The sequence below is a fragment of the Mirounga leonina genome, unplaced genomic scaffold, assembly GCF_011800145.1.
Source record: "Mirounga leonina isolate KUSES-001 unplaced genomic scaffold, KU_Mleo_1.0 Mir_418, whole genome shotgun sequence".
Lineage (NCBI taxonomy): Eukaryota > Metazoa > Chordata > Mammalia > Carnivora > Phocidae > Mirounga > Mirounga leonina.
The window spans coordinates 14,729,655-14,753,030 of NW_023270739.1; the positions used below are offsets into that span (position 1 = coordinate 14,729,655).

Consider the following 23,376-nt stretch of genomic DNA (forward strand, 5'->3'; position numbering starts at 1 on the left):
AGAGCCCCGCCCCCTGCCCGGCAGAGCCCCGCCCCCTGCCCGGCAGAACTGGGCCCCGCCTCAGGCCCCGCCCCCACCGGGCAGGGCTAGACCCCGCGGCGGCCAGAGGGGGCGGGCCGCGCCGCCGCCACGTGCTCCGACGCAGGGAGCCGCCCGGCCGCCGGCTGAGCGCGGGCAGGGCCCCGGTGTCCTGCGCCGGGTGCCGCTCGCAGCAGGGCGGCGGCAAGCATGGCCGCGGCGGCGGCGGCCCGTGGGGCCGGGGCGAGGGCGGCGGCGGCCCTGCTGGGCGGCTGCGGGAGTGCGGCCCGGGGGCGACTGCGCGCGGGCCCCTCACGGCCCTTGTGCACAGCGCCTGGGACGGCCCCGGACATGAAAGGCTACCTGTGGGAGCGCTACCGGGAGGCGAAGAGGAGCACGGAGGGTGAGTGCGGTGGCGCCCCCGGAACCTCCAGTACCCGGGGGCCGGTCCCAAGCGGTCAGCGGGCGAGCGGGCACCCTCCGATCCGAGCCGGTCCCGCTGCCGACCGCCAGGGCACTCTAATCGTGACCCTCGGTCGCCCTCAGTCCCAGCTGCGGCGACATCTCCTCTGCAGTGCGATTCCGGGAAACGCGGAAAAATGTGCTTCCAGAAACTTTACAACTCTTGCCTTTCTCCTATCGGGAAAGCAGTTTTATAAATTCTTGAGACTTTTAACAGAAATTTGCATCGGAAGCGCTTTGGTCTCCGCGGGCATTGCTTGGGAGACAGTCGCCCCCATGCACCGTTAGGTATTGTGAGTAACCAACAGTAATAATAGTAACAGCCGGAGTCCGGCAGGCGGCGAGTTCCTCTGGAGCTGAGCTGCTAGGCAGGTGGCAGTGGCTGGAGTTGATTTTCCTTTTTTTGTTTTGTTTTTGTGGGTTTTTTTTTTTTTTTTTTTGCTATGTTTGAAATAGGAGAGGTCCCAGTTTGAGAGTGTTCTGGGTTATCTACTAACCTAAGTGAGGAGGTGATTCCAGGGAGTAACTCCTTAGTTGCCAGGTGAACATAAAATCAACTTGGTTCTGTTGTTAGTAAGAGAAATGGGCAGAGGCGGAAAGAGGGCCGAGTAAATACTAGGGCCAGGCACATCGATTGTCTCCTTGAACGCTTCTCATACCTACGAGGGAATGTGCCACATTCGCATCCTATAGATGGGAAAAGCGAGACTCAAGTTTAAGGAACCTGGCCAAGGTCACACCTTGACCTGGGGTCTGTCTCAGCCCCTGACCCTCTGTCCTATTTCCTGTGCTGCCCTACCTTCCCGTAGCAGCTGACCATTTGGGAGCTGGTGTAAAGGGCCCGTGATAAGTCATTGGTGCTGCTTCTTTCAAGGAAGACTTAGAATTGAAATATTTGTACTTTGGGAGTGAGGTGGGGTGGAGGTAGCAAGTGGAGATAAGGAGAGTATTTGGTGGGAGAGAACGTTTGGTAGGCTCACATTTTTTTTTTTTTTTTTGGCAGGATCACATTTTCAGTCTTCTGGCAGTTTAATGAAAGAAAGCAAGGGGCTTCTTTTCACCAACTGGGATAATTTTCTGAGGGAACTCAAAGAGGCTAGCAATGCAGACTTCTGTGAAATAGGGCTTTTTAGTTTTCCTTTGCTCAGAGTTAAATTTTGCACCGTTTTTTGAAGTGGTTGTGTGGTACGGTGGAAAGAAGACTGGCTTTTCAGACGCTGGAAATTGCAGATCTTAGATGAAAGAAATATAGATCATCTAGCTCAGCTCTGAGACTTGAAAGGCTTAAAAAAATTTTTTTTTAGAAAGATTTTATTTATTTGAGAGAGAGGGTGTGCGCGCGCGCGCATGGAGTGGAGTAGGGGCAGAGGCAGAGGGAAAAGCAGGCTCCCCACTGAAGAGGAGCCAGGTGCTGGGCTCGATCCCAGGATCCTGGGATCATGACCCGAGTTGAAGGCAGATGCTCAACTGACTGAGCCACCCAGGCACCCTGCAAGACTTTTTTTAATTGAAATTTTTAATTGAGATAATTGTATATTAACATGCAGTTGTAAAAATTAATACAGGGCGATCTGGGATACCTTTTACCCAGTTTCTCCCAGTGGTAACATTTTGCCAAACAATGATACAGTATCTCAAGCAGTATATTGATACTGATACATTTCACAGATCTTATTCAGGGTACTCTACTTCTACTTTACTTGTGTTTGCCTATTTAGTTTTTTGTCACATGTAGGTTCAAGAATCCAGCTCTGCAGTCAAGATACAGAACAGTTCTTTACAAGGATCTCTCCTATTATCTTTATAGCCATACCCACTTCCCTCCCGCTGCTTTCTCTAATCTCTGGGGCATTATCTGTTCTCTATTTCAAAAGTGTTCTGTAGAAGGAATCATGGAGTATGTGACCTTTTGGAATTGGCTTTTTATTTTTTATTTTATCTATTTATTTATTTAAGATTTTATTTATTTGAGAGAGAGTGAGAGAGAGCATGAGAGGGGAGAGGGTCAGAGGGAGAAGTAGACTCCCTGCTGAGCAAGGAGCCCGATGCCAGACGATGTGGGACTGGATCCTGGGACTCTGGGATCATGACCTGAGCCGAAGGCAGTCGCTTAACCAACTGAGCCACCCAGGTGCCCTGCAATTGGCTTTTTAAACTGAGGATAATTCTCTGGAGAGTTGTCCAGGTGGTTGTGTGTTTTGTATCCATAGTGCGTTTTTTTATTGCTGAGTAGTGCTTCATGGGGTGCATGTGTACCACAGTTTAACCATTCTTTTTTTTTTTTTAAACTATGGTGAACCACTTAACTATACTTCACTCACTGAAGGATATCTGGGTTGCTCCCAGTTTTTGACTATTACAAATCTGCTGTAAACATTTGTGTATTGGTTTTTGTGTGAACATGTTTTCATTTCTCTAAATGCCATTGTTTGGTTGAATGGTAATTGTACGTTTAGTTTGTTTGTTTGTTTGTTTTTTTTAAGATTTTTTATTTATTTGAGAGAGAATGAGAGAGAGAGCATGAGAGGGAGGAGGGTCAGAGGGAGAAGCAGACTCCCCGCTGAGCAGGGAGCCCGATGCGGGACTCGATCCTGGGACTCCAGGATCATGATCTGAGCTGAAGGCAGTCGCTTAACCAACTGAGCCACCCAGGCGCCCTAGTTTTTTTTTTTTTTTTTTTAAGATTCTATTTATTCATTTGAGAGAGAGAGAATGAGAGAGAGAGCATGAGAGGGGGGAGGGTCAGAGGGAGAAGCAGACTCCCTGCTGAGCAGGGAGCTTGATCCCGGGACTCCAGGATCATGACCTGAGCTGAAGGCAGTCGCTTAACCAACTGAGCCACCCAGGCGCCCCTGTATGTTTAGTTTTATAAGAAACTACAGGCAGCATTGTCGCCATTCTTTGTGAAGCTTCAGTTTCATCATCTGTAAAATGGGATGCTGGTAGTACCACATTGTAGGTCTTGGTGAGGAATGAATGAGTCCATCCATGCAAGGTGTGTACAAGGTGAGTGAGACAGTTGAGGTGTTGGGTGAGAAGGATGAGCATCGGGCTAGAGTTTGGGTTTTGGAGTGTGATAATCACAGTGAAATTTTGGAGTATGACAGCTCAGAGGAGATTTTTCAGACTTAATTACCTCTGTGATCTTAGGTGCAGGTTACTTTCCTCTCTGACCTCAGTCCCCTTCCTCAGTAGTAACGTGGGGATAATGTGGGGATTTTCAGAATGGGTTTGGCACCCAGCAGATGCACAGTAGTTAGTAGCTATTATTATTAATTACTAAATAACTTCCAGTTTTAGACAAATGCTTAGTGAGGGGTGGAGGTGGCTTAGTTAGCTCTATGGTTTAGGTCCTCTTCAGCTTAGAGGAGTGCTAAACTAGGTGCATGGCCTTGACCAAGCCTGATCTCTCTAGCTTCAGTGTCTCTCTGTAGAAAGAGGCGACTGGACTAAATATTGTGTAAGCCTTTTCAAGTGTTACGGGTTTGTGAATCAGGTATTCGGTGTGCCCCATCCTCATCTTCATGCCCCCAGCACATACCCACGAGGTCCTTGTCTCGCCCCTGAGAACACAGGGACTTTCATTTGACTTTTCCTTTTTTACCCTGTCCGGGGCTGCACCATCCCTATCGGCTCTTAGCGGAAGACTATAAGAGTATATACATGCCCCGCTTGCATGAGTTCATTCACCAAGAATTTATTAAGCACCTAGCTGTGGACTTAAATGCTGTTGATTCACAGACAGGCAGGTCTGAGAGTGAGGAGCCCACAGTGGGTGAGTCCCTGTCTGCACCAAGTGTGGGATCGCTGTTGCATGGATGGGGAGACTGGTAACAGGTAAGTGACAGCTAGCTTGGCGGAAATAAACAACAGACCCCAGGGGCTTTGGCACCAGAGCATATAGCTGCTCAGGTATGCAGGGGGTGGAGAGAAACACTTGCTGGGGCTGATGCTTGAGCGGTGTCTGTAGGAATGAGAGGTCAGAAAAAATATTGTTAACCAGACAAAAACATGTAGTTTTATTTTTTTTTTCAACTTACAAGAGGAGAAAAAGAATTGTTTTTTCTCATTTTCTGGTTATTGCTTTCTGGTCCTTGGATCTCTTGCCTAATCCAAACAGTCTGCTCAGGTGTCTTCCCTTTGAAGGGTCTCCCAGGATGAAGCCTGCTCAGGGAAGATGATTTTTACTCCTTGTTTTACTCTTTCTCTTCTGCACTTTTTTTTTTCCCTCTTTTTTTTTTTTTTTTTTTAATTTTTTTTTTTTTTTTTTTTTTAAGAGTGAGAGAGAGCATACATGAGTGGGGTGGTGGGGGCGGGGGGGCAGAGGGAGAGAGAGAATCCCAAGCAGGCCCAGCATGGAGACTGACGCGAGGCTTGATCTCATGACCCTGACATCATGACCTGAGCTGAAATCAAGATGGACGCTTAATGCATGAGCCACCCAGGTGCCCCAACTCCATTTATTTTATTTATTTATTTATTTTTATTTATTTATTTGACAGAGAGAGACACAGTGAGAGAGGGAACACAAGCCGGGGGAGTGGGAGAGGGAGAAGCAGGCTTCCCGCCGAGCAGGGAGCCCGATGTGGGGCTCGATCCCAGGATCCTGGGATCATGACCTGAGCCAAAGGTAGACGCTTAACGACTGAGCCACCCAGGCGCCCCCAACTCCATTTTTTTTAAAGTGTTTTTTTTTTTTAATAAACTTTATTTTTAGGTCAATTTTAGATTTAGATTTAGATTTCTCTAAGCCCTATGCCAGTTTCCCCTGTAATTAACCTCTCATATGACTATGGCACATTTGTCACAATTAGTGAACCAATATCAATACATTGTCCATATGTATCACTGTTAACTAAAATCCATATTTAATTCAAGTTTCTCTAGTTTTTAACCTAATATCCTTTTCTGCTCCAGGATCCCACCCCGAATAGCATACTACATTTAGCCCTCATGTCTCTTTGGGCTCCTCTTGGCTGTGACAGTTTCTCTGAGTGTCCCTGTTTTTGATTACCTTGACAGTTTTGAGGAGAAATGGTCATGTACTTTGTCAAATGTCCCTCACTTGGAATGTCTTCCTTTTTTTTTTTTTTTTTTTTAGATTTTTGGAAGTATGATATTTATGCATCCTGTGTCCAACTCAGCTCAAAGGGAAGGGTCTTCATATATTTAGGAAAAGAAATATTGGTTTATAACCTCTAGCAAAAATTTCCTGTAGAACCCATGGTTCTCAACTGGAGTCAGGGGGAGGGGGGGCGTTTGGCAATGTCTGGAGACCTGTTTGATCGTCATACCTGGGGGCCACGTGTGCTGCTGACCTCTAATGTGTGGAGGTCAGGGATGCTGCTAGTCAATCTGTAATGCACAGAATAGCCTCCTCACAACAAAGAATAATCCAGCCCCGAATGTTAGTAATGCCGAGTTCAAGAAACCTTGTCCTAAAATGGGGAATTCTAAGAAATCATTGTGCGATTATAATTTAAAGGGATGGATATAGTTGTGTATGGTCTGTTACTGCTCATTATGCTGCACCTCGTGCACATCTTTGAACTTAATCCTTGGCCTGCTGTGTGTGCTCATCAGATAGCCTACCCTGTTAGGTACAGAATGGAAGCATTGCTGCTCGTCCAAGGGGGTGGTGCTCCAGCCATGCATTCAGATGCCTAGTTCACCCCCCACTCCCAGCTTAGACATCATCTCAGACCCTGGTCTGTTTAGAACGTTTGGCTGCTTAGCTGGGGCTGTGAAGTGTATTAACTTGTGGAAAAAATTTTGGGGATTAGTGTGAAGTCTTAGAAACTTTTACAGGGTGTTGAAGAATTTATTCAGAGTTCTTGGTTGAGAGCATTTAATTCTTATTCAAAAATTATGTATTTAGTAAGAACTGTGTGTAGGACAGTGATAGAAGCTTCATTTGTATAGAATAAACATAAAATGCAAACCCTTCCCTTAAGAAACTGCAGTGGGTTAAGGAAATGCCGTAATAATAATGAGGTAATTTTAAGATGAGACCAGTGTTTCTCAGACTGTGTTCCACCATCTTCTGAGATGTTGAGGAAATGTTGATTTCAGGGAGAAACATGCCACATAATAATTTTCACATTTTCAGGTAGAAAAGAAATTCCTAAAATAGGGAGAGAACCAGAGGACCCCTTAGAAGTTATAGAATCCAGGTCTTTGCTGGGAGGAAGGAATCCCTTTTTCCATGGCTCTTATTAGTGGACATCTGGCATCTGCTTGAGTTTGCCATATGAGCACAAGGCTGCCAATTTTATTTTGGATGGCTTGAGTCACAGAGAGTAATTCTAATTCCTCTCCCATATGATAGCTGTTTAATGGTGATCATGCATCATCACTGCCCCTCCTCTTTGACTTCATTACTTTGGAAGCTCGCCTTTGCATTCAGTCTGGCTTGTTGATATCCCTTTGAAAGTGAACTGTTTGGAACTGATGACCAGAAGCCGCTTGAAGTCTGACTGGTTCAGAGCGAGGAGCGCCACCAGCCCTGCCCTGCTGAGCCTGGGACTTATGTTGGAACACCTAGAATCCAAGGCTGGGTTAATTTGTGTGAAGTTCCCTTTCAGTCAGGTCCTGACGTTGTCATTTCCTATATTGACAAGATATAGTTTAGATGAAGGAGAAAAGAGGGGAAAAAAAGCCTCTCCCCCAATTTTTTTTTAAAGATTTTATTTATTTATTTGACAGAGAGAGGGAGTGAGAGATAGAGAGAGAGCGAGCATGAGAGGGGTGGGCAGAGGGAGAGGGACAAGCAGACTCCCTGCTGAGCAGGGAGCCCCATGCGGGGCTCAATCCCAGGACCCCGAGATCACGACCTGAGCTGAAGGCAGATGCTTAACTGACTGAGCCACCCAGTACTTTCCTCCAGAACTTCTTTGTGTGCCTGTCATACATTATTAGCAAATGCTTAGGAGAAAAAAGGTAGTATTTTCTTTTTCTTTTATTTTTTAAGTTAGATACTGCATGTTTTAGTCAAGTGAGAAAGAGAGGCTAGCTGACTAATCAGCTGGGTAGGAGATTTTTGTACTTCTGGGGGTTGGTCCTTAACTTTGGGAAACTCATCTTTTTCAGCTTACTAGGGTTTTGAGGAGCTGTTTTATATTAAGTGTATTTGTAAGATACTGACATATAAACCTGAATAAAATTTTAATTTGTATTTAGAGATGTAACTCTCCAGATGTAACTCTGGTGATCACATTGGGCTCATCTGGGATGTTTCCTTTTGTTCTCTTTTGAGCAGGAAAACCTACTTGAGAAACATGATTACTGTCAGTATCAGAATGTTGTTTGAGTATCCATAACAATACATCTGTTACCTGCTGGCATAAATGACACACTTTTTATGAAAGCTATTTTCCAAAATAGAAGAATTTTAGAAGAATGTCATGGTTTCACGTTTTTGTAAATTTCTGCCATGTCTCAGTTAATAGGAGATGGCTGGAGTCTCAGATCTGATTCTGCGTTCAGACCATTGAGTTGTTAGACATCATGTAACCTCTGGAAAACTCAACTGTAAATTGGTGAGAGAATAAAAGTGGAAGAGGCAAATAATCTCTCTGTTAAATTCTTATTGCTCCTTTGACAAATTACTGCAAATGTCATGACTTAAAACTACACAGATCAGTTACAGTTTTGGAGGTCACAAGTCTGGAATGGTTCTCACTGGGGTAACATCAGGGTGTTGGCAGGACTGTGTTCATTTCTGGAAGCTCTAGTGGAGAATGTTTTCTTGCCTTTCCCAGTTTCTAGAAGCTTCCTGCATTTTTTGGTTCATGGCCCCTTTCATTTTTAAAGCCAGCAATTTAAAAATGAAGTTGGAACCTTTTTCACATCAGATCATGCTGACGCTGAACCTTCTGCCTTCCTTTTCTACACTTAACCCTTGTGCGTAGGGCCCCCCTGGATAAACTAGTTTAATCTCTGTTTTACAGTCAGCTATTTAAAGTCTGCAACCTTAATTCCCCTCTGCCGTGTAAAGGTAACAGTCACACGTTCTAGAGATTGGGATGTGGATGTCCTAATCCACAGTATTCTGCCTGTCACGTTTAAGCATTATAAAAATAGTTTGACCCTCAGAGATCCCATGAAAGAGTCCGAGGGTGTGGTTTCTGGGATTATGCCAATTTAGGAAAAATATTCGTTGAATGGATGAGAAAAGGAGAGGGGACTGACATTTATGGAACACCTACTGTGTACCAAGTACTCTGCCAGGCATTCGACCTACATTTTATTGTTTGATAACTGTGCCACCTGGACTTATTAACTTTTCAGGCTTTTTCTCATCTGCAAACAGGGTAGCAGTGTTTACCTTAGGGAGTTCTTGTGACCGTTAATCGAGATAACAGGAAGTACCCAGTGGGTGGTATATGGAAGGCATTGATAATTATTCCTTTTCTACATCCTCCATACTTTAATGAAAATTCTTGACAGCTTGCCTAGTATTTTAGATCTTTTGATATGGCTAAATTTTCCAGGAAGTTTCTCCCATGAAACAAATGTGCTTTTCTTTTGAGCAGTTTTTTTTTTTTTTTTAAGTAGGCTCCACACTCAATGTGGGGCTTGAACTCATAACCCTGAGCTAGAGAGTCGCATGCCCTAATGACTGAGCTAGCCAGGCGCCCCTAAGTTTGTTTTTTATTAAATGACTTCAGATTAGTTTGTCATTAAACCATGATTATATGTAATTGTATTTCAAATGGAGTCACATGTGGTTTTATTTTTGGAACTTTAGGAAGCAGGATGGATTTCTACAGAGCAGTCAAAATTACAGATACTATTTACAGAATAATATGATGTGATTTTAACTTTTGGTAGGAGTAGTGTAAATGTCACACGCATTGTTAATTATTCAGATGAGTGATTGTATTTGTCATGGATTGCTTTTCCCTGGAGATGATGCAAAATGTCTAAAGTAAAGGAAAAATGAAAGCTGCTTTTTAGATTTATAGATAGAGTAACAGTGACTTTTGAATTGCCACCTCCTCTGGAGAGGGCAGCTGTGCTGTTTCTTCTCCACTTGTCATCGTGCCCTTTCTTGCCTCCCCTGATGTCATTCACTGCAGAGCTAGTGCCTTTATTGTTTAATCACTTGCAGTTCCTGCATGGTTCTCTGTGTGGTGCCTGTCACATCGTAGGTGTGCAGGAAGTGCTTACTGAAAAAGTTCCTGAGGAATGAGTAAGGGGGAAAACCAGTTTACCAAAATACTATGTGCCGTGTGATGTCATTTATAGAAAACTCTAGAAAATGCAAACAAATCAGGTCAAAAGTAGAACACCGGTTGCCTGGGGATGGTCAGGGGTGGAGGGGGGAGGGTGGGTGGAATTCAGAGGGGCGTGAGGAAATGTTTGGGGATGTTAGATGCACTTACTATCTTTACTGGGATGATGGCTTCATAGGTGAATACATATGCCAGACCTCATCAAACTGCATACTTTATGTGTAATTTCTTATACATCCCTGTACCTCAATAAAGCTATCCAGTAAAGACAAAGAAATAAGGGAAGGACTCTGGGTTAGCCTGGCTTGAGGCAGGTCCCTACCGCAGGAGTGGGAACAGTGTGGCCCAGGGTAAATCTGGTGTTCTAGCCTGGACCACAACTGCGGCCGGAGGGGGTGGAGCAGGGTCCCAGAAGAACGAGGGATTTGTGTGTTTAGAGGTGGAGAAGGGTCATTTCTTATCTAAGGGTTGGGTTGTGTTGGGCAGGTAAGCCCATAATGTTCACCTTCATAGTGAAAAGGATACTTTGGTCACTTGGTTTTGTCTCTGCATCTGTTGGGCTACTGCAGAAGTAAACTGGGGATACTGGAGAAAATATTTTCTGGCTAAAAATAGTTGGATTCAAATCTCAAAGGTCCAATAGTAGCATTCCTTTGAATCATCTATCTCAAGTTACGCTGTTTGCTCCACTCTTACTTCCCTTATCGTTAACTACTTATTAGTAGAAAGGATATCTAGTGGTCACAACCATATCATATCATGTTTGTTGGCACTAAACATAACATTCTAAATATTAACGTGAAATTTGCATTATGGTCAAATTGTTCCCTAACACATTGATTGCGTGAGGACAAATTCACATTTTCAGACAGGTGTCAAAAGAACTGACTGTCTTTGCCCAAGCCTTGCTTGACAGAAGGAAGTTGTAACCGGTGGTTTGCTAAGAGAACATCATCTAAGGTGATTGTCTTTTCCTTATCATTGTACTTAGCAGTTACAATGGAGAAGTTAAATCTTTACAATTTGGGCACAGAAACTTGAGCTCACTTGTGGTGGAGACAGTGGAGGACATGTAAGTATGGCTTCAACTTAGACACAAAAAATCCCTATACCTTTTTTTTCATATATTTTCAGTGTCTCTCTGTTCATATATTTTCACTGTCTCTCTGTATATATATATACACACACACACACACACACACACATTTTTTTTTTTTTTAAATTTATTTGACAGAGAGACACAGAGCAGGAACACAAGTGGGGGGAGTGGGAGAGGGAGAAGCAGACTCCCCACTGAGCAGGGAGCCCGATGCGGGGCTCGATCCCAGGACCCTGGGACCATTGAGCCGAAGGCAGACGCTTAACGACTGAGCCACCCAGGTGCCCCACACTTTTTTTTAAGATTTTATTTATTTATTTGATAGAGAGAGAGCACAAGTAGGCAGAGCGGCAGACGGGCAGGCAGAGGGAGAGGGAGAAGCAGGCTCCTTGCTGAGCAGAGAGCCCGATGCAGGGCTCGATCCCAGGACCCTGGGATCATGACCTGAGCCGAAGGCAGACGCTTAACGACTGAGCCACCCAGGTACCCTATATACACTTTAAAAAAAAAAGATTTATTTATTTATTTTAGAGTGCACACATGAATGGGGGGAAGGGCAGAGGGAGAGGGAGAGAGAATCTCAAGCAGACTGCCTACTGAGCTCAGAGCTAGCTGTGGGGCTCAGTCTCACAACCATGAGATCATAACCTGAGCTGAAATCAAGAGCCGGATGTTTAACCAACTGAGCTATGCTTTTAAAAGAAATTTTGAAATCATGTTTTAACATGTGAACTTTTAAAAGAGACTTTGAAGCTATGTTAAAGAAGTATGAAATAATTCATAAAATATTTTGAATATGAATATTCATTAAATGTGTGAATATGATAAAATATAAACTGAAGTTGAGATTGGGTCAAATTAGAGAAAAACAAGTATTTTAAATCTGCTCTAACTTTTCCTGATTTAGGAGCATAGAAATATATTACCAAGAAATCTGACCTTGAGCTGTTAATTTCATGTTCATCTTCCTTCTTTGTAAACAATAACTACATTAAGTGAGGTCCATGCACCTTCATCTAGGGTCCAGTGTGTAGCAAATGCACATCATTCTCAGCCACTAGGACTCCTGGGTGTGGTCCGTTAAGCCCTGGGAGGATTCACAGAAAGCTTCAGGGTGGTATATGGGGGGAAATGTAGGCTTTGCCTCTGTTTTTTGTAACCTCTAGGGAAAAAGTTGTGTCTTTCTCTTTTTTCTTTCCTCCCCTTCTTTTTCTTCCTCAGGGACTTCAGATGTGAATGTTCTTTTTTTCCTGGGAGAACAGTTTGAAGTCTAGGGCATATACCAAAAAGAAAAATCCTAATTAATTAAAGAAAAATATCATCTTTATGTCTCTGGGATTGTGGTTTGTATTACCCAGAAATTGACCTTCAAGGATTTTCAGGTGCATTTCAGCTTTTCTGTTTGATCATATTCTCATTAATGTGTTTTCGTTTTTGAGTTCGGGTATTTTAAATGTATGCTTGGCTTTCCAAATGGAGCATGTTTTCCCCCAGGTTTTGCTTTATTAATATCACTGTAATGAAATCTTTGTATATATATCTTTATCCACATTTCTGAACATTTCCTTAAATTGATTCCTGGAAAGAGAATTACTAGGTCAAAGTGTATGAATATTTTAAAAAGACTCCTGGTACTTATTGCCAACCTGCTTTCTAGGAAGTTTGAACTGATTTCTCCTAAACAGCAAGGGGTGAGGTTGTCCAGTCAGTACCAGCACCAACTCTGTGTTCTCATATTAAAAACAAAAAAAGAATGGAAGCCCCCCCCCCCACCGGGCAAAGAATACATACAAATAACGAAAGCAACATAAACACTACTGTAATCTGATGGGAGAAAAATGGCATCTTTTAATTCTTAGCCAAGTAACACATGCTTCTTATAGAAAACAAAGTGAATGAAATACAGTAAAACTATTTGTAATTCATCTTTCAAAGAGACTGAACTAATTGTTTTAATTCTGTTTATGATTAGAATGGTTGAACATTTACATTTGTTAGCCATTTAATTTGCTCTCTTATGAGATATATCCTTTATATTTATTGGATTTTGGATTCTTTATTTTATTTTTTTAAGATTTTATTTATTTATTTGACAGAGAGAGAGAGAGACAGCGAGAGAGGGAACACAAGCAGGGGGAGTGGGAGAGGGAGAAGAAGGCTTCCCGCTGAGCAGGGAGCCCGATGCAGGGCTCGATCCCAAGACCCTGAGATCATGACCCAAGCTGAAGGCAGATGCTTAACACTGAGCCACCCAGGCACCCCTGGATTCTTTTTTTTAATATTTAGGATATTAGTCCTTTGCTTTTTACTTTAAACTTCTGCCTAATATATAACCTTTCCCCTCAGGTTATTGTTTTTGATATTTTTGATACACAGATGTTTACAATTTTTATATTGTAGAGGCGCCTGGGTGGCTTAGTCAGTTGAGCTTCCAACTCCTGATTTTGGCTTAGGTCATGATCTCCGGGTTGTGAGATTGAGCCCCGTGTGGGGCTCTGTGCTGGGTGTGGAGCCTGCTTAAGATTCTCTCTTTCTCCCTCTGCCCCTCCCCACCCCTATCTCTTTAAAAAATTTTTTATATTGTAAATCCGTTGATATTTTTCATTTGTGATTTATTGTTATTGTTTTCACATTTGGAATGATGAGATAAATAGTAATCTATGTAGTTTTGCCAACTTTTTAATATTTTTAAAAAAATTTAATTCTTTGATTCACATGGTGTTTGTTTTGCAGTATAGTATAAAGGGAAATCTTCCCTGACCTTCTTTTAATATAGCTAACCAGTGTTTATGTAGTTAGACGAAGAGAGACTGAATATTCCATGTGATGGTACTCAACTATAGCATATTCTGGAGAACAGAGAGTAGTAAGTAGATTACCCACCTTGCTGAAAGTAGGGCATATGAAGGAGAATTTAAGATTGGAAAGATGGTTTAAAGTGTAAATGGAGAATGCCTTTAATTCCAGGTTAAAAAATTAAAATTTGTAGGCGGTAAGAATTTTGAGTGGCTGAATGTGCTTGAAATGAACTTTTAGTTACTAGGATCAACTCAAACTGATCTAACTTAAGCAAAGAAAATTTTTTTAGGAAGAAATTTTATTGGCTTGTGGAATTGAAAAATCAAGAGGTAGTATTAGCTTCAAATATAAGTTGATGCAAGTATGTCATTGGGTGGCTTCTCTGTCTCTTGACCTTGCTCTCTTCTATACTGGCCTTTTTAAAGGTTCTTAGAGATGGCCCTTCACATCTCCAGTTTTAAATCCTTTTAGATCCAAGTTGGAAGCAAAGAATGCCTCTTCCATGAAATTCCCTTACAAATCCAGGCATTTTCCTGACTGGACTCGTTGGTTCACTTTGGCCGCAGGGAAAGTGTGATGATGATTGGCCAGAGGGGGTCCTCAGCCTTCTCCAAATGAATTAATGTTGGTGAGGGAATTCAGGTGCTCTTGTTGGCCAGGCCTGGGTCATGTGCTCTCCTTCCAGAGTCAGGAATGGAACCTCCCTGAGGCCATACAGTCTGGATGTTGGGGAGCAGTGATTTCCCAAAGCCGTGCAGCAGACTGGAGGAATAGTAGCTGTATTAGTCAGCTTAGGCTAGGTTTTGCTGCAGTGACCAGCAACACTGAAGTCTCTGTGGCTTACTGTAGACAGCTATAACCAAATTCGCATTCACACAGAGTCTGCTGGGGCCTCGGGCCTTCCGTGTTGCCATCCATGTTCTAGCCCAGGGTGGCTGTGTTGGGACCAGGCTCTCGTCAGTTTTGGCCAGAGTAACAGGGTTGTCTCTCCATTTCTCTGTACTAACTGTATAGTCTTGCTGTCATCATCTGTTAGGTACAAAAGGAATTCACTTTCTAAATTGGTACTCTTGTTTCTGCTTGGGGAAGAAGTACGTAACTGATTAGTCAAGGGCCCTTCTTCCATTTATACTTTAGAGTCTACAGTTCAGACAGACTGTCTTTTTGTGAGTGTTTGGCATTCTTTTTCCTTTTGCCTTGTAATTATTCGTGTTTGTTCTCAGCACTTTTTAAAAGTGGTTTTATGGAGCATTGAAATCCCTTTTAAGCTTCCCCTTTCCTCCTGTTTATTTTGAGTGATGATACATTAAACACCCCAGCTTTTCGGTGGTGATGGTCATGTGATTAATACACCTTGGGCCTTCACCCAGCAGGAGATTCCCGGGCAGCCATTGGAGATGTGCTGTTAGCGATTTTCCATCATAGCAGTGTTCCTTGAGGATCTCACATACTCTTCTCAGGGTGTGGAAAGGGAGGAGACTATTGCCAACACTATTCCTAAACATAAACTTCTAATTTCAACAGGCTGTTAGAACGTCCAATGAAAAGATCATTTGTGAAAGCAGAGCTGTTGGTCACTCTGTAAGCAATCCTGCTTCCCTTACTTCATCTGGAGGAGGATGCCGTGTGGTCATATTCAGAAAATAGCATCCTCTGCAGGGGCCCATTGATTATGTAAGGCCAGGAGACCTGTGGTGGCAGATGCCAAATGGCTTGGAGTTACCAGCCTCTCCCTTCCCCAGGACTAGTCTGGTGAACTGTCTGCCTTCAAGTTTTTTAAAATGCTACTGTCTTGTCCTCTGAAGTGTCTTATTTGCAAATGAAAAAGAAAGCCAAAGTAATCATCTCATTGATGTTGACAAAAGAGAACTAATGAAATGGAATCGTTGGTGCATCTTAACTGGATTTTCAGCAGGCTCAGCCCTATCTAGGTTGTCTTGGGGGGAGGGGAGAGAACCTGCATGCATTTATGAAGTCATTCATTTATTCATACATTTGCCTTTGTTGGCCTGGATGTGTGTGGGGATGTAAAGGTTTAGTTTTAAGTTAGTCTAATACAGCAAGTTACCTGGTGACCGTGAATAGGCTTCAGGGGGCTAGCTCCTTGAAATTGTCTGCAAAATCTGGAAGGGCATTTTTCTGGGGAGATGATTCTATAGCTTCCGTTAGGTTCTCAAAGGGATGTAAGCCTTAAAGCTGCAAGGAGCCTTCTCAAATGCTCAGAACCCCTCGTTGTGGCTGCCATAGCTCCTGACTGGAGCTGTCACCCTGAGAAAGCAGTACCTCTTGAGTATTTCACATGGCCCCTTAGAATGGAAGTGGTAACGTGGTCCATACCTAGCCAGAAAGAAGTGAGCAGAGGGAAGGGGGAAGCAGTGTAGGCTCTCTGGTGAGCACCGAAATGATGAAGGATCGGCTTCATTTTACTGAGGGTAAAATGCACCCTTCTCAAATGCTTGTTGAGTCCCATAATCTCAGAGAAGAGACTTAAGAGCACAGATTCTGGAGCCAGATTTGCCAGGTTTAAGTCTCGGCTCTGCCATTTAGTAGTTGTGTGTACTTCAGCAAATTATGTAATTTCTGTGGTCTCAGATGTCCTCATATAGCAAACTGGGATAATACAGTATTTGCATCATAAGACTGCTGTAAGGATTAAATGAGATAATACAAAGTTCTACGATAGCATGTAGCACATGGTAGGTGCTTAATAAATATTAGCTCTAATAGTGGAGCCCAGAGGTTGGCCTCAGTCATGTAAAGAGTAGTCAGATATGGACATATTTTGTACCTATCTCCCAAAAAGTCACCTGCTTTTAGCTTTTGCACTTATGAGCTGTTTCAAGTAAATTCACAAACATCATAAAAGATGAAAGAATACAGTCACATAGCCTTTTAGTAAAATAACAGTGGTCAGTGTTCTTGTCACAGAACGTTGCATGGTGAGGTTCCCGCCGTGAGGACTAACTGTGAATATCATGTTTCCTTTTTGTCTTTGGAAATATACTGTACAGTCTTTAATCCTGATTTCATCGAGGATGTGGTGGCTGGAGACCCACAGTTCGTCCAGCCTCGTTAGGCTCCAGGGGCCTCTGTCTGTCCTTTGCATTCATCTTCTGGTTCCTCAACTAACTGGGAAATGTCTCCCTCTGTAGTTTTATTCTTTTTGTCATTATGGGTGGAAAATGAAAAATTATGAATTCTTCACTGTCTTCCACGGGAAAGTAAAAAAAAAAAAAAGACTGCGAAGATGGTGTCTTCAGACTTCTTTTATACCTTCCCGAAAATGCTGTGATACGTCGGGCAGCGCACTGAGGAAACGGAAGGATGATGTAGTGGTGACGGACTTCACTCCTGCCCCTGTCTGTGGGGATAGGAGAATAGTCATGATAGAATGCTAAATGCGGAGAGGACACGAGCCGTGTATACACTGCGAGTCCAGCTGTGTAAAACGCATACATAAACAGTATTGCAGCCAGGATGCGAACGGTTTTTTTCTGGATGAGGCGATGTGTGATACTTAAATGTAATTATATGTTTCTCAATTTCTGAAATCTGTAACTAGCATGTATTGTTTTTAAATAATTTTGTGATAATTGAAGCAGAGATTCTTTTTCAGTGAGTTTCATTGAGATACTGTTTACATACTGTACCATTCACCCACTTAAGGTCTCCCATGTGGTGCCTTTCAGTATGTTCACCACAGCCGTTCAGCCAGCACTCATCATCAGTCTGAGAACGTTGTCATCACCCCAAAGGGGAGATTCTGTACACATTTAGCCGTCTCTCTGTCCCACACCCTCCAGCCCCTGGCAACCACTCATCTGCCTTCTGCCTCTATGGATTTGTCTATTCTGGACATTTCAGACGAATGGCCTCACACCACGTGCAGGCCTTTGTGGCTGGCTTCTCTCACTCAGCGTAGGGTTGTCAAGGCAAAGCTGATCATGCTTGCGCTTTGGTGACTCCTAGCAATCATACTAACCCTTATTTATCACAGGGTAAAATATATCTTTTTGTTTACTTCTAGACTTGGTTCCTTCAATTATGAACAACTTGTTGAATCCAGATGCCATTTTCTCAAACAATGAGATGAGCCTGTCGGACATTGAAATCTATGGCTTCGACTATGATTATACCTTGGTGTTTTATTCAAAGCAGCTCCACACGCTGATATTTAATGCTGCTCGGGACCTTCTCATCAATGAACACCGGGTAAGAGCACAGGGACACTGTGGTCTCCCTCCTCCTTCCCTTAGACATTGAAGAACAGCGTTGAGCGGACCTGGCCTTGTGCCTGGCACACAGACGTCACTTAGTAAAATGTTGTTAAGTGAACGGGTAGATTTTGTTCCATTCCAGATGACTCTGTCTGGAAGATTTTTTTTTAACTACTTTTTTTTTGAGGTATGGTTGACATACAAAAAGCTATACATACTTAATGGGTATAACTTCATGAGTTTGGGGGTGAGTGGATACCCATGAAACCATCACCACCATCAGGGTCATAAACTGTCACCTCCCAAAGTTTCCTCCTGCCCCCTTCATTATTATTGTTATTTGTGTGTGTGTGTGTGTGTGTGGTAAGAACACTTAGCAGATTTTTGGTAATAGTATTGTTTGCTACACGTGCTGTGCTGTATAATAGAGCTCCAGAACTTGTTTCTCTCACATACCTGGAACTTTGTACTGGAAGATAGTTTTTTTTTTTTTTAAAGAGATTTATTTATTTGAGAGAGAGAGAGTGAGTGTGCATAAGCAGGGGGAGTGGCAGAGGGAGACGAGGAAGCAGACTGTTGGGGCTCGATCCCAGGACCCCGAGATCATGACCTGAGCCAAAGGCAGATGCTTAACTGACTGAGCCACCCAGGTGTCCCTGGAAGATAATTGTTTTTTTTTTTAAATCTTTAGATGTCTCTGACAAAAGACTCTCAAGTTATGTGTTAGTGGAGATGGGGCCACAGACTTCGTGCTCTCATTTCTCACCGAGCAGTGACTCAGTTTCTCCCAGAGCTGATGAACTTGGCAGCCTGTTGAGTTCTGGTTAGAAGAAATTCTTCAAATGATAGGAAGTGTTTCACCTTCATCCCTGACTTGAGTTGTTCTTATGTAAAGAACATTTGAATGTCTTCTGATGCATAGTATTGTTGAGGGCTTATAGTAAGGAAGGAAAAAAGAAACACGCAGAACCCAACATGCTTTCCCGTAGAAGTTTGAATTCACGTTTCAGGAGCCAGGATGAGAAGCATCCTCAGAGGTCACCTGGACTAATGCCCTTTGAGAACCCTGCAGCATCCTGAGAAGTGCAGCTTGATTGTCTGTCTCAGACAGAGTGCATTTACTGCAGGAAGCACTCCTGATTGGGAGTAGAACTGTTCTGCCCTCCTATAGCTTTCACCACCAATCTCTTCTCTTGTCATTTCTTTCTTCACACATTCCTTCAGCCTCTCCTAAGTCCCCCGTCCATGCCAGGCCCTGTCGTAGAATCCGGGAGCATGAGGATGAGCAGATAAATTATGTGGCCACCTGCTGGAGGCCTGTCCACACATCTGAATGAAAAGCGAGGGATGTGTGGAGGCTGCTTGGAACAACTTTCCCCGCCTGAGGGAATTGGGGAAACAACAAAGAAGGTGATAGTTCAGCAGAGTCTGGAAGGAGTTTGTCTGCAAAGTTGTGCTGGGGGTGGGCAGACTGGTGGGTCTGGGAGAACTAATGTTTTATCCCTGACTTATCCACTAGAATAATGTTTTATACGACTGGGCTACGTGTCAGGCAGTCCAGCCTTTATGCTGTCCAAGATGTCTCTTTTCCCAGGCTGATCATTCATAGTTTTTCAGCCATTCTCATTTTGCCTCCTTTCTGGTCTTTTATCATTTAGTTACCCTTCTTCATGTGTGTGCTCTGGTTTATCCCTCTCATATATGAGGCCCTCAACTGCAGATGTTACTACAGGTGGGGTCTGACTAGTGTGGAATAGAGGGAGATCATCACCTCCCTGGTTCTGGGTACCATACCTTTATTAATGCTACAGAAGTTTCCATTAGTTTTGGGTCCTCACCATTTGATGCAATATATTTCCTGATTCCCCTCAGCTTTTGGTTATCAGTGGATTTAATAAGCAACTCAGTTTCTCCGCATTCAAAATGCAGAAATGGCATTTGCCAAAAATAACCTTCCCTTCTGCCACTAAGCCAGCAGCCAGCTTTCTTTAGTTATGGCCACTTTACCACATGTAAATCCATCTAGCCACCTGGCATCCAGCTGCACTTCTCCATTTGTTCAAGAGACTCTCTTCTCTTCCGTCTAACCCACAGACTTCTCCCTTGACTGTGGCTGTGAAAACAGAATGAGAGCGAGGCGGTCCTGCCCTTGCTGACCTGTCAGCCAGCCTGCACCATCTCTCCACCACCCCACCGGGAGACGGACCTGAAGGGGTGTTGCAGTGGTGCTGGCATTCTAGTCCTCGGTCATCTGTGGCATTTGCTGTGACTTTGATATCACTTATAAAATGAAGGTCATTTTATTAACAGCCCCATCTGTTGATTTTCTGCTAAGTGCTAGAAACACAGGTTCCAGAGCCTGGCTGCTGGTGTTCAAATCCTGACTTTCAACACCAACTTCTCAGGGAATCTTGAGAAACTCACCTTATTTCTCTGAGCCTCAGTTTTCTTCTCTGCGAAATGGGCACAATAACCGGACTTTGCTCACAATGGCATTGTCATAATTAAATGAGTTTATATATATAAAGTGCCTGGCAGGTAGAAAACACTTACTAAATGTTAGCTGTGACTAGCATTGTTTCTCAGATGCGTGATAACCCTGCAAATAGCCTCTGTTTTACAGGTGAGGACACTGAGGCTAATGGAAATGAGCCAGTAGCTCAAAGCCGTGAGATGAGTAGGAGGCAGAACCAGGATTTGAACTTAAATCTGTTTCCAGGGCATAAATGTTCTCTCCTTTATGCCTTGTTGATCCCTGTGGGATTAATAACACCTTTCATTTCCACCCTTTTGTTCACAGGAAAATAAAATATTCATGAAGGTAAAAAATTTACGAAGATAAAAAAATGTATGAAATTTGGGGGAAAAGAGAGATGACATAGGTGGGGACAAGAAGGTGCAATCATTATCATTAGAAAAGCTTCTGGATTTAAGATCACTGAAATTTCAGTCCCATTATGTCTGTTTGTTGCTTTGATAAAAGAGATCAGTCATAACACTAATTATATCAGGCATATTAATAGAGTCAATTATGCTTATGCAGATTTTTCTCTTGCTCTGATGAAACAAAATAATTCTTCCAAGATGCATTTAATTTGGTGCCATTTTTCCTGCCAAAGACTAAATGTACTTGTAGAGATGAGAAGACATCTGCTTTTGAGATGCACAGTAATGGAACAGTAAGTTTGCAATTTTGCAGCTTCCCAAAAAGCAAATGTAAAAGTTCTAGCCCCTTCTTAATTACGCTTTTTTTCTTTCTTTCTTTCTTTTTTTTTTTTTTTTAGAAAAACAAGTTTTTACAAAAATAGAACAAAATATAGGGTCATGATTGTATCTGCATTTCCCTTTCATGGGTCCACCAAGGAACAGAAAGGGAGTGTTAAGAGTTCTCAGTTTCACCCCCTAGATCCACGCCCTCATCATTCACTGGCATGGACATTCACCCCTTTTCCAAATCCAGAGCCCAACATCAGCCGTGACCCCTCCCATTCTCCTGTATGCCATGTCTGATCTGTCAGCAAACACTATGGGTTCTCGCTCTCTCTTCTTTTAAATATAAACTGGAGAGTTTATTAATTTTTGGAGAGTTGTAGGCTTATAGACAAGTTGCGAAGTTAATACAGAGAATTTCTGTACCTGTATCCCATGCCTCGTTTTCCCTCTTGTTCCCAGTTTACATTACTGTGATCCCTTTATCACAACAAAAGAACCACATTGATCCATCTTTATTAACTAAAGTCCATACTGGATTCAGATTCCTTTAGTTTTTACCTGATGTTCTTTTCCTGGTCCAGGGTCCCGTCCAGGACACTGCATTACATTTAGTTGTTATGTCTCCTTAGGCTCGCTTTGGCAGTTTCTCACAATTCCCTAGTTGGTAATGACTGTGACACTTGTGAGGAGTACCAGTCAGGTATTTTTTAGGATGCCCTCTCTTGGGATTTGTCTGATATTTTCCCTGTGATTGGACTGGGGGTTCCGGTGCTATTCTTACCACGTCATGTCAAGGGTACATATTGTCTACATGACTTACCGCTGATGACGTTGGCCTTGATCGTGTGGCTGAGCTCTGTATCTAGGGTCTCTGCGGTGTGAAGTTACTCTTCCCCTTTCCATGCTCTACTCTTTGGGAGGAGGTCACTGTGCAGCTGTGAGCTCTCTTTTCACTCATTCACAATGTGTCCTAACTCTGTCCCCCTCTTCTGCACTGCCACCGCTCTGGTCCAGGCCACCATCACCTTCCGACCATGTGGCGCCGGGACCCAAAACCCCCTTGAGCCCTCCTGGCACGCTTGGAATGACAGAGAAGGCCACCTCTGGTGCTCCCAGCCGCCCTCACTCTGTTGCAGCCACACCAGTGTTCTCGCTGCTCCTTGAATTGCCAGACATTACTGCCTCGGGCCTCGGCACCTGCATTTCCTCGGCTTGGGAACATCCTTCCCGGCCCCAGGCAGTCTGAGGCCTGGCTCCTCATCTTTTCTGCCCCCCCACCCCAAGATCTCTCAGCCCTCGCACTGCATTTGCTCTGTAGCACTTCTCACCGGGAGGCCTTGTGCTGGGTGTTTGTTTATGGTCTGCCTCCCCAGGGTAGAGTGTAAACTTCTTAGGGGCAGAGACTGCCCATTCTGCTTGCTGCCATGTCCCCAGGCCCTGGCACAAAGTCCACGGTTAAGTGAGAGTGTTGTGCTTGGTGTGGAATCACCCCTTGGATGCAGGTTGCTTTGTCCTCGCTTCACGTTTTGTGAAGATTTCAGAGAATTTTGTTTTTGTGCCCTCCTGCCCTGCCTCTAATAAGACTCATAATTTAGGCTACTTAAAATATCAAACTGAGACCTCTGAAAAGCCTGTATTTCTAGGCATCTGGACCTCAGGAACTCACGGGCAGTGTTGTGATGTAGAGGTTACTAGCTGTCTTGAGATCTCTGTAACTTGCCGGGAAGGGGGCATGCGGGCCAGCCACAGAGCTGTAGGAATGACCGCACCCTGGGGGCTCCTGGGTCCTCCGCGGTGTTCTCCTGTGAGCTCTGCTTGCAGCTGTGAGGGACATTTCTGTAGCACCTTGCTCTTCCTTCATCCCCATACCCCAGCCTGCTCAGATTGTGCTTGGAATGAGAACAAACCCAGGTCCTGAAGGAAACCAGACTGGGCCTAAATGAGAAGATTTTTAATAAAAGTCCCCAGTGCAGGTCTGTTTTCTTTTCATACTCTTTGTTCTGCTTTTAGAGACATGAGTAATCTTCATGACGCATTGAGTGAGTCACGTTTTTCAGACTGGTGGAAAGTTTCTCCACTCTGATGAGTCCAGAAAACCGAGCCGTAGGCCACTGGAGAGAAGCATAACCTCCTGGCTGATGGAGCAGCCCTGGCTTCCTTGTCGAGAGATTACCGTGACGGCTGTTCCCAGAGATGGGTGCCGCGCATGTGCGTGTGTGCCTGTGTGTGTGTGCGCCTGCGTGTGTGTGTGCCTGCGTGTGTGGGTGCGCGTGCATGCGCGTGCCTGCGTGTGTGTGCGCTTGTTTGTGCCTGCATGTGTGCGTGCCTGTAT

At 43.8% G+C, this 23,376-nt stretch overlaps 1 protein-coding gene across 1 annotated transcript in view; it reads left to right on the forward strand.

The window, feature by feature from the left end:
- Nucleotides 1-228: 228 nt before the first annotated feature.
- NT5DC3 (5'-nucleotidase domain containing 3) overlaps nucleotides 229-23,376 on the forward strand; it is a 57,221-nt gene continuing 34,073 nt past the window's right edge. The window contains exons 1-2 of the mRNA XM_034987712.1: nucleotides 229-421; nucleotides 17,642-17,826. Coding sequence (XP_034843603.1) covers nucleotides 229-421; nucleotides 17,642-17,826 — 378 coding nt within the window. The remainder of the gene's footprint in view (nucleotides 422-17,641; nucleotides 17,827-23,376) is intronic.